At 38.3% G+C, this 13,749-nt stretch overlaps 4 protein-coding genes and 2 long non-coding RNA genes across 6 annotated transcripts in view; 3 read left to right on the plus strand and 3 right to left on the minus strand.

Moving 5' to 3' along the window:
* Positions 1 to 352: 352 nt before the first annotated feature.
* LOC116928311 lies at positions 353 to 3,453 on the minus strand. Its single transcript, XM_032935391.2, has 7 exons — positions 3,190 to 3,453; positions 3,077 to 3,131; positions 2,904 to 3,007; positions 2,746 to 2,850; positions 2,543 to 2,656; positions 2,365 to 2,462; positions 353 to 2,045 (listed from the first exon to the last, which is right to left on the minus strand). Exons 1-7 carry the CDS (start codon positions 3,451 to 3,453, stop codon positions 2,030 to 2,032), a joined length of 756 nt encoding a protein of 251 aa, XP_032791282.1. The 3' UTR covers positions 353 to 2,029.
* On the plus strand, positions 2,045 to 6,771 carry LOC116928333. The gene is made up of 8 exons (XR_006650346.1): positions 2,045 to 2,353; positions 2,581 to 2,721; positions 2,779 to 2,939; positions 3,019 to 3,110; positions 3,178 to 3,325; positions 3,392 to 4,898; positions 5,266 to 5,421; positions 5,616 to 6,771. It is a non-coding gene; the product is annotated as an uncharacterized LOC116928333 (long non-coding RNA).
* LOC116928316 (hepatic leukemia factor) lies at positions 5,051 to 6,120 on the minus strand. Its single transcript, XM_032935397.2, is given in 5 exon segments — positions 5,051 to 5,396; positions 5,475 to 5,543; positions 5,632 to 5,667; positions 5,669 to 5,919; positions 5,922 to 6,120. Coding segments are annotated over 5 exon segments (678 nt in total). The 3' UTR covers positions 5,051 to 5,273.
* Positions 6,772 to 7,657: 886 nt separating the features above from the next.
* On the plus strand, positions 7,658 to 9,200 carry LOC116928303 (ATPase ASNA1 homolog). The gene is given in 8 exon segments (XM_032935380.2): positions 7,658 to 7,894; positions 7,953 to 8,100; positions 8,158 to 8,309; positions 8,387 to 8,537; positions 8,607 to 8,714; positions 8,781 to 8,918; positions 8,920 to 8,991; positions 9,059 to 9,200. Coding segments are annotated over 8 exon segments (1,014 nt in total). The 5' UTR covers positions 7,658 to 7,772; the 3' UTR covers positions 9,182 to 9,200.
* A 143-nt stretch (positions 9,201 to 9,343) lies between these two features.
* On the minus strand, positions 9,344 to 11,816 carry LOC116928291 (zinc finger X-linked protein ZXDB). Its single transcript, XM_032935367.2, has 7 exons — positions 11,036 to 11,816; positions 10,886 to 10,975; positions 10,678 to 10,824; positions 10,370 to 10,594; positions 10,130 to 10,313; positions 9,729 to 10,072; positions 9,344 to 9,673 (listed from the first exon to the last, which is right to left on the minus strand). The coding sequence occupies exons 1-7, from the start codon at positions 11,678 to 11,680 to the stop codon at positions 9,482 to 9,484; spliced, it is 1,827 nt and encodes a 608-aa protein (XP_032791258.2). The 5' UTR covers positions 11,681 to 11,816; the 3' UTR covers positions 9,344 to 9,481.
* LOC116935060 overlaps positions 11,816 to 13,749 on the plus strand; it is a 2,354-nt gene continuing 420 nt past the window's right edge. The window contains exons 1-3 of the long non-coding RNA XR_006650347.1: positions 11,816 to 13,258; positions 13,337 to 13,446; positions 13,507 to 13,749. The exon at positions 13,507 to 13,749 is cut by the window's right edge and continues 420 nt beyond it. This is a non-coding gene — a long non-coding RNA (uncharacterized LOC116935060). The remainder of the gene's footprint in view (positions 13,259 to 13,336; positions 13,447 to 13,506) is intronic.

The following is a 13,749-nucleotide window of genomic DNA, read 5'->3' on the forward strand; positions in this document are numbered from 1 at the left end:
AATGGAGTCACACACACAAAACGTCTCCTGGCTTTAGGAAGAATAGAAGAAAAACCCTCCAATTGTTTGTAGCCATCCTTCTCTCTTTCTCTCCCGTGTAAATAAAATTTGTAAAACAAGAGCAACAAAACAACACGAAAAGCAAGAAAACTTTTTTTTTCCTCCTGTGTAATCCCTTTTTTTTCTCTTCTCTTTATTGATCGTTGACTCGAGCCGCATTGTGCTCCTCCCTTGTTCACCTTGAAGAGTAGTAATGAATATATCAGGAGGATGGGAATGTGGCAGCATTTATCGTCTTAATTGTTTATTTCCCCCACTATTGTTTTTTTCTTCTTTTTCTATTTTGTGTGTGTGTGTGTGTGTGTTTATGTTTATTGCTCTCCAATCTTTGGCTATTGTAATGTGGCTACATTCCAAATCCACATACAGCTGGGGTTGATCCAGTTTCAATATGAACGGCCGGGGAAAACGGGAGACACAACCAAAATGCGTGTATCTTTCTAGGGACATTGATTTATCTTTAAAACAAAAATTATGTGGGCGATGGGAGATTTACAAACAAAAACTTTGTTTCTTTAACCTATTCCTTCGATTGGGTTCTCTTTATGTTTCCTCTCTCTGTTGTGACTTTTTTTTCCCCTCTTCATTCCGCTCTGTCGGTTCGTGTCGGTTTTCTCTCGTTTAATTTGTTTGTGCGTGTGTCTGTTGGTCAGACGTGTGTGAATGTGTGAACCAGTGTTGGGGATGGACATTAAAAAAGAAAGATTATTTAAAAACAAAAAAAGAATTAGGTTAAAAGAATTGAGTCGGTTTATGCGCGCGCTAAGTGTTTCATCAATCCATTGCGTTTATATAATGTCCTGCCAGACTATTATTTTTGTGTTTTTTCCCAAAATGCAATTTTCTCTCCAATTGTAACACACACACACGGACACAACCTTTTGTTTCTTTTGGTTTTGTGTGTTTCGATTTTTCTCCCGTTTTTTGCGTGACGAAGCCGCCCATATCGGCTCTTTAAAAAAAATAAAATAAAAAATATATTCGATGGGTCGGGGGGAAAAATTAATTTCATTTAGAACCATTTAAAGAGAAAAATAGAAAGAAAAAAAAATGTTACACTGACGATAAAAAATTGTGTGTATCTTTCAAACATTGGCTATTTGAAACGCCTCTGTATTTTCTTTGTATGTGTGTGTGTCGATTCTCTAAAGATTAAAAGAAACAGAAATTGTACTTGGTAAACACAACGTTGTTACACGCTGAATTTTATGACCAATATATCGGTGAATTTTCATAAAAAAAGGATACATTGTTTTGCATTTTTTTTTTAGTTTTAATTTACTTTCAAGGCGATGATTTAAAAAAACCTGTTTAAAGAAAAATGTTGAGACTATTACGCCGACTGTTTATTCCGACGGATCACGAAGTGTGTGGAGGTAATCGCCTACGGCTATTTCAAAAAAGTGAAAGTTGCGCGTCGACATCGTCCCCTCGAGCACTTCCATTTACGGTGGTAACGACTTACACACACGCAGACGACACGCATGCAACAAAAAGTTTTGAAATCCCTATTTTCTCTCTCTGTGTGTTAAGTCTAACAAAAAGATAAGATCAACTACCGTAAATCCACTCGGTAATTGCCAGATCTTCTACAGAAGGGTAAGATTTCCTTTTGCCCCCTCTGCGTTCGTTTATTCACGATACACTTAGTCAAGCAGCTTAATGGACATTGACGACGTTTGGATTTCGTCAGAGACCCTCAAAAGATTTTGTTAAGTGTATAAGTACACAATGTGTCTATGTGTACACTACGTAGCCAGAATTCTTTCATTTAGACAGTTCAACATTAGTAATATTTTCTTTTTTTTTCTATTCTCTTTCAACAGTACTTTTGGGGCAACCCATATGGCATGAAAAAGATTGTATAACAGGCGTCGGTCCCCAGGCCTCGGGCCTGATATAGCTCTCTCTCTCTTTCTTTTTCTCCCTAGAACATGGGTCTAGAATGACCTCATTCCGTAGACTGTGGTCAGCCCTGGATACATCTGAGATATATGAAATAAAAATAAACAGCCACGTTTCAATACATCACAAAAATGACACGCATAACAAAGTAAAGATCGATTTGGACGTTATGGCTGTGCAAACAAATCGATTACTTCTCAGCTATTTGTTTTTATCTTCAAATTAAAAAAAAAGACAACCTTTGTTCTGTAACCAGTTCCCCCACCCGCCTCTTCTGCAGACATAAAAGTCGACAGAAAAAAACAATCTAATAGCTACCCACTACTTAAGTTTGGCCACGTCAATCACTTGGTGACCAGTCCAACAAGGCAACAACAATTAAAAACAGGTAAAAATTACCGACAACTAGATGAATGCCAATTAAAGCCATTTTGCTCGCACGCATGGGCCTCGCTCTTGTTCGGGCATTCGCAACGGCAATTGTTTTTTGAGTAGATCTAGAAATGCAAATTAGAAATTTGTTAATTAATTTATTGCCAACTACAGCAGACGACGTATATGGTTGTTGTTTTTTTACTTGCACTTGTTGACAATCTTTCTCGGTAATCAAACAAGCGCATTTACAGTTACCGTGCTCCTCGACTTCCAACGTCAAGCACCGTGCACGTTCTCCCTGTTTGAAAGCCAACACCTGGAGAAAAATGTGAAGTGTAAACAAAAAACAACCCCACAAGCTAGCAAACTAAAATATGCAAGGTAATGAATAGTGAAATCACTCACTGAAACTCTTCTCAATTGTTTTTCCCCTGGCAGACAATGTTGTGCTAAATGTTGCGGACATTTTCCATGATCGCATCGCATCACTTCTACGTAACCGGGATGGACCTGTAAATTTCATGAAGTCTAGCTACAACCTGCAATTCTTTTAGCTACATTACCATGGTGAAACCTTCTGGTACTTCTATTTTGACAAGGTAAGGACGGGGCTTGCATAGAACATTCTTGTTTAAGGCTGACATTTCTTTTGTGCCACATTTACCACCTGAATGATAGAAATTACCCTTAGTATCTTCATTATATATTAGAAGAGGATACGATTAAATATGCAAACCGTTAGCCAAAGGATTTACGGCTGTAATTTCACGGTACCAACGCTCCCCATTTATCTAGTTGATGAAAAGTCATTATTAATTCGTTTAAACATATTGGCAGAATGAATATTACCTCATTGAAGAGCATGGATGGATTTTCCCAAAAGTCGTTTATCGATTGCTGGTTCAAGTTTGCGTTCCCTCTGGAAAGTAATTTCGAACAGACGAAACCGATCAATATCCAGTAAACGAAAATGAAGGACATCTTGGTATGCATTCCCTTGACCTTTCTCTTTCGACAATCAAAGATGTATGAGAGACTGTAAAATTTATAGAGTATTAAGAATCGGCTACGTCCGATAAAGGTTTGGGTTAAAAAGTTGGTCGTTTCCACCATTCAACTAGATGGCGGAAACCACATTTGCCTCAGATGAAGGAAAAAAAGTATGCCCTGATAATATGCGCGATAAGCGCAATGATACTAAAAGAAACGTAGAATTGAGCGATATATGTAGGGTTTAGAAAGAGGTATGTATTTGCGGACAAATTTTCATCGTCAGATAAATCATTAAGCCATATTAAAGTCGTCTCTCTGAAATAAAAAGATGAATTTTGGTTAACATCGTAATACGGAATGAGATCATAAAGCTTATGCTTATGGCTACCATATCATTATATTCCATGATGTGTTTCTTGATAGCTGAGGAATCAACCCACGTCACAAAGTCTTCCATATTTCTGTTAGTAGAGAGATTCAATGTACTGCTTTTATCAGCATATCAAAGGACACGAAATGAGTTGAATTTTACCTGGTTACTAAAAATGCTGGATCTTTAATTACTTCTGGGCCAACCCTAACATGGCCTTGTTCTACAAATGTAGTTGCAGTCTTGATAGAATCTGCCATCTTTGCTCTAACCATTACCACAGGAAGTCTTCTACGGCAGAAGGCTGATGCTGTTATGCGTGAAACCAGATCAAGAGACCATTTGGTTTGAATCAGACCCATGGAATATCTGATAATTTAATATTAAGATTAAGGTCAAACAACTTTCAGCTTTGACATGAAAACAAGTTACAGTTTTTCCAAAACAGCTGCGCTGCACTCCACTCGGAAAGGGTCCTTGGGATCAAGCTCTTTAATTTTGTTGGCCAACTTTTTTATGTGTAGCACAAGTGTGCAATACCTAAACGTGAAAATAAGTTGTCAAACTGTATTCTAATGATTTGATGTTTCAATCTTACTTTGTGTAATCATCTCGCTTTTGAATTCTGTATCTTTTAAGGACCTGAACCTCATGAATGTTGTTGTCAAGCTTCCAGGAGATGAAGTCAACCTTTTTCAGCAACTTCTCTTCATGATATTTAAGTTTTCGAACCATTGTGCTTTGTCACTTCAAGACGCAAATGTTTTACGGATAATTTCGACTGATATCAACTGCACAGACTAGAAAAACTTTTGTAGTTAGCACAGACTTAGACTAATGAAGCTTTTACTATGAACTCGGTAACTTTGTATAGACAGAATTAAAATTGTAGAAGAGTTATTTAATGCACAGCAAATTTTACTAATAATTCAGACAACTAAACCAGCAGACGATAGAAGCCTTGGCACGTGCTTAACTGTTCATGAATAGCTTATCAAGCCCTAGATGGCAGCATGTTTCAATATGTAAGCAATTGAATCAGTCACTCTGGCCTTTGCGTCGTAACTTGTTCCTCATCACTTTGTATAAGATGTTCACTGTCATGTTATTAATTATCAATGTGAGATCAATATAACCGATCCATTGCCGGCATTTTGCACTAATTTGTTTTGCTCGAGGTTACGCCGCGTCTTTGGTAAATTATCGTGTTCTATCCCTGATTCTCGAGAACCTCGATACAGTTGATAAGAAATTAATTTATCAAGGACCTTACTAATTTATTCAACATGTGGGTATTATTTTTTTTAAGCAATGTCTTTCAAGGTCGAAAAGAATCATGAAAGATAGTCGGTTGAAAAAAAAGATTCTCATCTCGTTTATTTTTGGCACTGTGAAGCTTTAGTCGGTTGTTAGCAGGCGGCACGTCCCAAAAAGAAATTATAAATAAAAGACGTGTTTGATTGAACCGAAAGAGAAATCGTGATACATAAGAAAGATTTGAATTGGTTAACACAAAAGTAAAACAACGTAACGTGAACATTTTTCTTGCTTTCGCCCCACAGAGAATTGTTCAACTAGTGGCAGCTTGACTACGTAAAATGGCGGAAGCCTGCTTATGCAATAACATTTGCTTCAAGGCGAAAGCTTCGTCTCTCAGTGTGGCCACTTGAGCTCTTAAGACTGAATTCTCCTTCTGTCAAATTACAAGATAAAAACAGGTAATTATTAGTAGGGGCTAACCTCCCCCAAAAAATGTATGTAATCGCTCTACCTCAAGGAAATTGGCTCGAACCGTTACTTGGTCCTCGCGGTTTTTTCGCATGTCTCTTGATCTCTTAGCCTTGAAAATATAATAACAAAAGTTAATACGCAAATTTGGTAATTGAAGCTTTTATACGTCCCATTTTTATAGGGAAAAAGGAACTTACTGCAAGATTGTTACGACGTCGACGCTCAAAATATTTTGCCATCTTTTAAATCATCTGGGATAGGTTTTTTCTCGCTCCTCGGTCTTCTCATCGTGGCCGAAGCCAGGGCTTTTGCAACCAGGTGGGAAGGATCAGGTGAGGGCGATAAAGAACTATTGGCAATATCTGGTTGGTGATGTTCAGATTTGTTTTGCTGTTGCGCTAACAAATCCCGCTGGAAGGAGAAAGCCGCTGCCATGGCGTGCATTAGCTGTGATGAATCCGGATGATGTTGATAGTGCGGAGGAGGGGGGAATCGTCACGGTGATTACTGCGGCTGGACAGGTCGGCGGGAGATTCATCTTCAACAGATGATGACGAGCTGGTTACCTCACTTCTTTCGTCATTCAACGACATACTTAAGTTAACTGGAACATTAGCACCGACACCTTGGCTGTTAAAAATTGCCTGTTGCAGTAACGCGTTCAAGATCGAATTCTTGGTCTCCATCTCCGATTGACCAGTTCTAACCGAGCCGGTAACACTCGAGTAACTGACGACGGATGATTTCGATACTGGAGTAAGATCCAAGGAGGACGACCAATGAATGTCGACGAGCTGATGACATGACCTTCTTCCAATGAACTGGGCTTAAGTTGTTTTAAGTCATCGACCTACTCCCCTAGTAGTAGGTCTTCCTTACTATACCACTAACACTTTTCATCCAGTTTCCTTTACTACATTCAAGGTCATCGTCGTCAATATTGGGTGGCACAAGGGATAGGGTCATCTATATGGGTGAAATGACCTCACAAGAGATAAATGACCTCGAATGACCCGTTGCGTTAAGAACTTAACCCATATTTTCTTTTCAACTAGTCAGCGGAAAAGAAAGCTCCCCATGTCCCCGACGGCCGAAATCAACATACGTTTTGACCTGAAAGTGACCTTTTCTTTCTCCTACTAGTCCCTACCAAGAGACTTCATTCGAAACTCATTAGATTCGGACTTTGCCCGGTGTACATCTGTAATTCGACTGTACCAAAAAAATGTAATATCACAAATAATGACTCTACTTACGAACGTTGAAATTAGGCAATCATTTGCTCTCAAAGCTGAATAATAAACTGTTGCCATTATTTTGGCAAATGCTCTTTAAAAGCTTCGGCGATATGCCTCTGCCTATTGGGATATCTACTGGTATGCATTCACTCGCGAAATAGTCAAGCATACACTTGCTTGACATCTCAAGGGAGCTCTGTGCATCTGGATACGAATAGCGAAAAGAAAGTAAGGGGGGGACTGAATTCTGAGAATCCACGTGTGTTGTTGGATTCTTTTATACCCTTTTCACCATTCCCCTAAATTTAACCACTCCGTTTTTCCGGAAGCTTTTCTCATACACTGTGTTCATCTTTACCTCCACTCGGATTTTCACTAGTCGCTTCTGGCGTTTTCCCTTTTATTGAGATGCATGCTAAATGTTTTAAAGTTTATGCAACCCATTCGTCAATACGACATTCGTGTGGCTAACACCATGAAATCCGCCCTTCAGTTAGTTATTCCAGTTCCAAAAAGGTTACTGATCCGTAATACAGATTGAGCTTGTCACGTGTCTAGTCCCTACTGGAGAATTTAAATATTTTAGTATCTGTTGCTGATAGATTTCCTAATTTAGTATCGTTGCACCTCCAGTCAATCGGGAAATGGTATTGCGTTCGCCAGGAACCAGTTGTTGTCTCAGCCGAATTATGCCAATTCCTTTTACACTTGTTGTCGCATATGAAAAAATTGCTTTTACATGGAATCGCCAGTTAGTAAGCTGATGATAGAAATATAAATGTTTGGGTTAGTTATTACAAATTAATTTTATATTTTTGTAAGTTATTATTGACAGCTACTAGACTTCATTCAAGATGCCTGTAATCCTTTGCAATTATATATATATATATAACTATCATCTCGTACGAATAATTCGAATGTAATGTTTGAATTGTGCGCCAAAGCCCAAATAAAGCAAGGCGGCCATTTCTGTTTAAAGGAACAAGTGTCAAACGTATTTTGTCGTCTGCAACGATTTTCGCTGGTTAGGATTCCTATTGATTGTCAATAATTTATACTTTCTACCATTATAACTGATAATTAGCAACATTATACGTAAAATGGCTTCCAATGTTGAAGAATTTGTTCAACTTGAACCAACAGTTAAGAATGTAGTAGAACAAACTAGTTTGCGATGGATCTTTGTCGGTGGTAAAGGTGGAGTAGGTAAAACAACCTGCAGGTAATAATTTTTCTTGAAATTTTATACACAGCTTGTATTTCAAACATCCATACAATAGTTGTAGCCTTGCCGTACAGCTTGCACTCGTTCGTGAAACTGTGCTTATTATTTCGACTGATCCAGCCCACAATATATCAGATGCTTTTGATCAGAAATTCAGCAAAGTCCCCAACAAAGTGAAAGGATTTGAAAATTTATTTGCAATGGTAATATGATTTCACAAAAATGTTCTATGACAATATTTGGCTGACTTACTATTTCAGGAAATTGACCCAAATGTGGGATTTAATGAATTACCAGATGACTATTTCGAAGGAGAAAGCAACTTCTGGCGAGCTAATCGTGGCTTGATGCAGGAAATATTTGGAGCATTTCCTGGTATTGATGAAGCAATGAGCTATGTTGAAGTAATGAAGTAAGAAAACATAGCCTGCTTTATTCACCAATTATTATTATCTTTCTCCTGATTCTCTTTTTGTCTTTCATTTGAAGGCTAGTACAAGGAATGAACTTTTCTGTAGTAGTCTTTGACACAGCACCAACTGGACACACTTTGCGTTTGCTTGCATTTCCTTCTGTTGTTGAAAAAGGATTGAGTAAATTGTTGCGCCTTAAATCCCAGATAGGCCCATTTATTAATCAGGTAATTTCTGTTATTAAATTTTTATATTGGCATGACCTGAAATTCCCTCTTACGCTTTGCTTGCTGCAGATATCAGGCCTTATTGGCATGAGCAGTATCAATACAGACATATTTTCTAATCGTTTAGAGGAAATGCTCCCAATTATCCAGCAGATTAATGAACAATTCAAAGATCCGGTAATTCTCGATTTCTTTCTTAATTCCATTCTTGTGTGCTTAAACTATATAATAATGCGTTTCCAGAACCGAACTACTTTCGTCTGCGTTTGTATTGCTGAGTTCCTATCGCTATACGAAACCGAAAGACTAGTACAAGAACTGTCAAAATCCAACATCGACACACATAACATAATCGTTAATCAACTATTGCTAGACGCTCCTAAAACATCAAGCGGAGAAACGTGTGGAACTATGTGCAGCTCGCAAGAAACTTCAAGCTAAATATCTCGATCAGGTTTGAAAAATAAGACGTATAGATTAGTCTGAACTTCTACGAATGATAAACACAAATTTACTTATAGATCGCCGATTTGTACGAAGACTTCCACGTGACACGTTTACCCTTGCTAGATCGGGAAGTTCGTGGTGTTGAGCAAGTCAAGAACTTTTCAGAAAATCTGCTGAAGCCTTATTCATCGAAATAAAGATGTTTTCATTTGTTCAGCTGAACTTATTTCCTTGTTGGAAGAAAACCATTATTGGTTTTAAAGGTTTTGTCGTTGGACTTCAGCATTTTAACCAGGTGAATCAATTTATTACTTTTTCATTACCCTTTTCAAGGCAAGGTCAATAGCAAAACAACAGCATTAATAGACAATCGAGTATATATTCATTTCAGTAGTTTGTGTCGAGACAAAGAGGTGCCGATGTGTAATTACGATACATCCGAAATGCAAAAAGTGCATTAACATGAACTATTGGATTCATGAAAGGGAAAAGCTGAATTATTCCAAATCCCTCATATTAATAGTCGACTGACTAAATTCGGAACATTCTTCTCCCGTTTTAGTGGGACTTGTCTGCCAGCTCCAGACAATGTGGGCGTGGCCAGTTGAGCTGGTACTAGCTTCGTGGTTACCGCCAGTATGAAGCAAGACGCACACGTTTGAATCTCCGTTTGATTCTGATCCAACATCCTAAAAAATATTGTGATTATCAGTTTGTTCTAAAGGAGCGGTTATTTGTGTGTACTTGAAGACTGTCCGTTGGAACAGCAAGGAATGTGACAACTGAGCGATCTGTAGAGACGTGGTCCTCGTCATCTCCCAATAGCAACGCGATATAATCATTCTGAAAGGGTTGATCGGCAACCTTTATTAGTTCCGGAGGTGGAGGATCAGTAGACAAAGAAGTTCCAGCTGTCGGAGCCTGGCTACCGTGACAGCGAACCATGTGTTTCCGCAGGTTGGATTTGCCGGAGTACTGTTTATTGCAGCCAGGGTGTTCGCATGGGAAGGTAAGATTGGCGGTATCGACATTATGTCTTTTGGCATGAACGTACAAGGTACTCCTCGCCGTAAATTCCGCGCCACAGCCTAAAAGTCGAAATTTTAATGCAATCTTTCAGGTTGAAGGCATCAAGTCGAACATACTCTCAACAGGACAACGGAACATTTTCATGCCACGGTGTTGACTAAGAAGATGCTGTTTCAGATGTTCTGACCTCAAATAGGCTTTATGGCATTCCTGATGTGGGCACTTGAATGGTCTTTCATTCTTGTGAGTGCGCTGGTGCCGACTAAGCTTGCTTGGTGTCCGAAAAGCCCATCCACAGCCCTGCAATCAAAATACGATATTTCAGTTGCTCATCGATTGAACAAATGTCAATTTACCTCAAAATGACATACGAAGGGACGATCTCCCGTATGCGTTCTAAGGTGTGACTCTAAATGAGATGGCCTATCGAAAGAGCGAGAGCAACCTTCCCACTGACACGTCAATGGACCCACTCGGGTATGGCTACGAAGGTGGGTAGTAAGGGCATTAAGAGAATGAAATCGTTTACCGCAATTGCAGTGATGGCAAGCATAAGGTGCTTCGACTTCTCGATGTTGCTCCTACAAGAGATGAAGTAGAATTTAGAGAAAGAAAATTTCACGTTTAATAAATTAATTATTATTATTGCTATTTTTTTTTTTACCTTTAAATGATTATCCAACTCTCTCTGGGTTTGAAATTCTGAGCTGCATTGCTCAATCGAACAAGAATATATGTTTGGCCGATCGTGTAGTTTCTTATGTGAATTTAAGTTGTACAACGTAGTAAACTTCCTTCGGCAAACGGTGCACTGATATAATGGGCAATGAAAATAACTTCAAAATTAGAGTACAAAAATATAGCTTTCTTACGGCAAAGTCTTTTTTGCCTTGATGACATTCTTTGTGGCGTTTTAACTTGTACTCTGAAAAGAATGACCATGAGCAACCCTCTGCATCACACTGCAAAAGACAAAACACTTTTACACAAAGAAAAAATATGTGGAAATTTATAAATATGACCTTAAACTGTCTAATTCCAACATGGGTCATTATGTGGCTTTTGGCCATGAACAATTTAGAGAAACCTTTTGAGCATTCCTCAAACGGACAGAGGTAGAGAGTTTCATTTTCATGTAGAACCACCACTGGCTTGGGAATCTTTTCAGTGTTTTCTTCAGTGTTCGTATCACGGGAGTTGCCCTCTGTTTTACATTGTTGACTCTCTTTCTCGCTGTCTGACTCCAAAGCACTTACTTTCATTGACTCAAGCTCATGTGGTGTCAACAACATAATTTTTTCTTCTACAATATCAGATACTTTGGATTGCAGGGACAGTAAGCTTTCTCTTTCATCCGGATGTAAAATGTTTGGAGTGTCACGGACTTCTTCAAAAAGAATAGAGTCCTCAGTTGATAACACAGGTGTTTCTTCATGTGAAGTATTAAAACATTTTCCATCCAACTGCACTTCAAGTTCAATTATATTTGGTCCTCCTTCTTCGTCAGTAGTTAGTAGTTCCAGAGGTAATTTCTCTCCCAAACAATGCGAAAAATCGTTAGAGATAACGAGCGCATCGGATGTTGATCTGATTTCACTAGGCAAACCAATCTGATCGTATTCCATACTACTCGCAAGTTCATTGTCTGTCTTGAACCACCTTTCCATTTTTAAACACAGGGCATTGATCCTTATCAAAGAAATACAAACACTTTCTTTAGAATTAAAATTTCAACTTCAATTCTACACCATAAAAGAAACACTTCCATGAAGTAAAGTGACAACTACGCATCGCTGCCAGTTTGTTCAAATCGATTTATACCGAAATCGCTGTTTGTTTAGCGAATCGGAGTCCAGGGGCGGGGACGCAGTCAGCACTATGTAGATCAGTAGTCACTAGTCAGCAGTCACTAGTCATAGTCAGTAAGCTACAAGTGGGATAACTAACACGATAGCCCTGCTGGTTGCAGTTTAGTATACCACAGAAAACTCTAAAAAAACAAAAAAAAAAAAAAAAAAAAAAAGAAAAAAAAGCAAACAAACTAACAAACATCAGACAAATGCTGGTTTTTCATAAGGCCCCGTACAAATTGTAGTTCCACTTGATAGCCGCAAGGATACTGCAGAAAAGCAAGAAAATAGAGTTTCTCGCCCCTATTTTCTTTCATTTTTTTAGCTGAATAGCTGTCAAAGCTGGTTTTGTAAAACCAATCGAATGTGTACTCGACTGAAAAGAAATTGTTTTCGTCCCAGTATAAAAACTATATTGCTAACGGCTCGTTATTTATAGATGTCGAAAGAAAGTTAAGCAACCAATGCCTGCTGACAAGTGAGAAATCTGCAAATTAAGATAAGCCAGGCATGTCAGAATTCATACTACCACAGACTCACCTCCCGAGTTCCAAATTCATTTGTCAAAAATTCTTCAATTCCAAAATTCCAGACTCCAAAAAGTAAGGATTTCGCATAGGGTTCGATTACCGCATTGAATGGGTGTTTTTCTTAATTGTTTTTTGGTTGTTTGGGAATTTAAGTGCTCGATTGCTGTTTGTTTTTGTTTTCTTACTCATGATCTCCATTCGGGTTTCAAAAGGGGGCAATCAAACAGCAAAACCCGATCCCATTAACCGGTTCATATCGTTTTCCTCGCATCTACCCTGATTTTAACCATGCTATTTATTACTATTCAGGAATCAGGATTATTTTATATTGAAAATTTTATTCCTTGGTAGCCTTCTTTTTAATTTGGCATCATTCAAGCCACGTTTTAGAAAACTGTGGTGGGTCAGCCTAGTTTGCCTAAAAAGAGCGCCCCAATCGACCCAGCCTGGAACGTTGGCGCCTAAAACATACTTTTTTTTTTGGTGGGAAACTATGTTAGACCTGGGTTTAGTAAACAAAAACCGATTGCGCCGTAATTTTATTATGTTTTTTTTGTGGTTTTGGCAACGTTGCGATTTTAACCGTCACCTCTCACCTGACTACCTGAGTCCCACTAGATACTGGATGGATTAACTTAGCTTCGTGAAAGATGGGTTGTTTTGTTTGATTTTACATTTCACAGCTTGTAACATCCCTCATTTAAAATTAGCGTTTGGAGAATAAATGACACGTTAATCATTTCTTTAATTGCCTACCATCTTCCACAGTCTGGCACGGAAAAGTAAAAATTTTTGTGGGATAAACAAAAACTTATTTCTTTAAGAGGAATCTGTCGATAGTCCTTACAGCTGTGATTCGATTCCGGTGAGTGGCTTACTGTAATGATAATCACTATCTATTAGTTATAATATCATATCTAATGTTACCAAGCAATTCTTGTAGGAAAAAGAATACTATGCCTACTTGTACTACTAAACCAATGGAACTAGTTTGGGTTTCAAAAACAGAAATGAAAATCATTCATTTTTGCAAGAAGATATAATTCACAGCCTGTAAGATTGCTTTCAAGAATAGTACTGTGTAAGATTTTTAAAAAATTAATTATTTTGCAGTGTATACCATATCCACCACGGGATACATGCTGCGTCGTTCATTTTATATGAAGGTGTCATCAACCCTTTGCTTCTGGTCATACGGTAAGTATTTTCACCAATTGTCACCATTCCAACAGGAATTGGTTGTAAATCATTTGTGTGTCTAATTGACTGTTGGTTGTGGTTATAAGGATAAATTTTCCAGGAATTCGTCCGTCTTCCATAGCGTCTAAATCTTATTCAAATTCCATGTACTTATAG

This window comes from Daphnia magna, linkage group LG8 (assembly GCF_020631705.1).
Source record: "Daphnia magna isolate NIES linkage group LG8, ASM2063170v1.1, whole genome shotgun sequence".
NCBI lineage: Eukaryota > Metazoa > Arthropoda > Branchiopoda > Diplostraca > Daphniidae > Daphnia > Daphnia magna.

Bases quoted from the DNA above. Each gene is read 5' to 3' on its own strand.
- LOC116928311 (XM_032935391.2), bottom strand. From the start codon at position 3,453: ATGGTGGAAACGACCAACTTTTTAACCCAAACCTTTATCGGACGTAGC. The intron at 3,008-3,076 runs GTTTGCATATTT...TCTATCATTCAG, and splicing joins CGTAAATCCTTTGGCTAACG to GTGGTAAATGTGGCACAAAA. The intron at 2,851-2,903 runs GTAATGTAGCTA...TGAAATTTACAG, and splicing joins TACCAGAAGGTTTCACCATG to GTCCATCCCGGTTACGTAGA.
- LOC116928291 (XM_032935367.2), bottom strand. From the start codon at position 11,680: ATGGAAAGGTGGTTCAAGACAGACAATGAACTTGCGAGTAGTATGGAA. The intron at 10,073-10,129 runs GTATGTTCGACT...TTCGACTTTTAG, and splicing joins GTTCCGTTGTCCTGTTGAGA to GCTGTGGCGCGGAATTTACG. The intron at 9,674-9,728 runs GTACACACAAAT...AATATTTTTTAG, and splicing joins TTCCAACGGACAGTCTTCAA to GATGTTGGATCAGAATCAAA.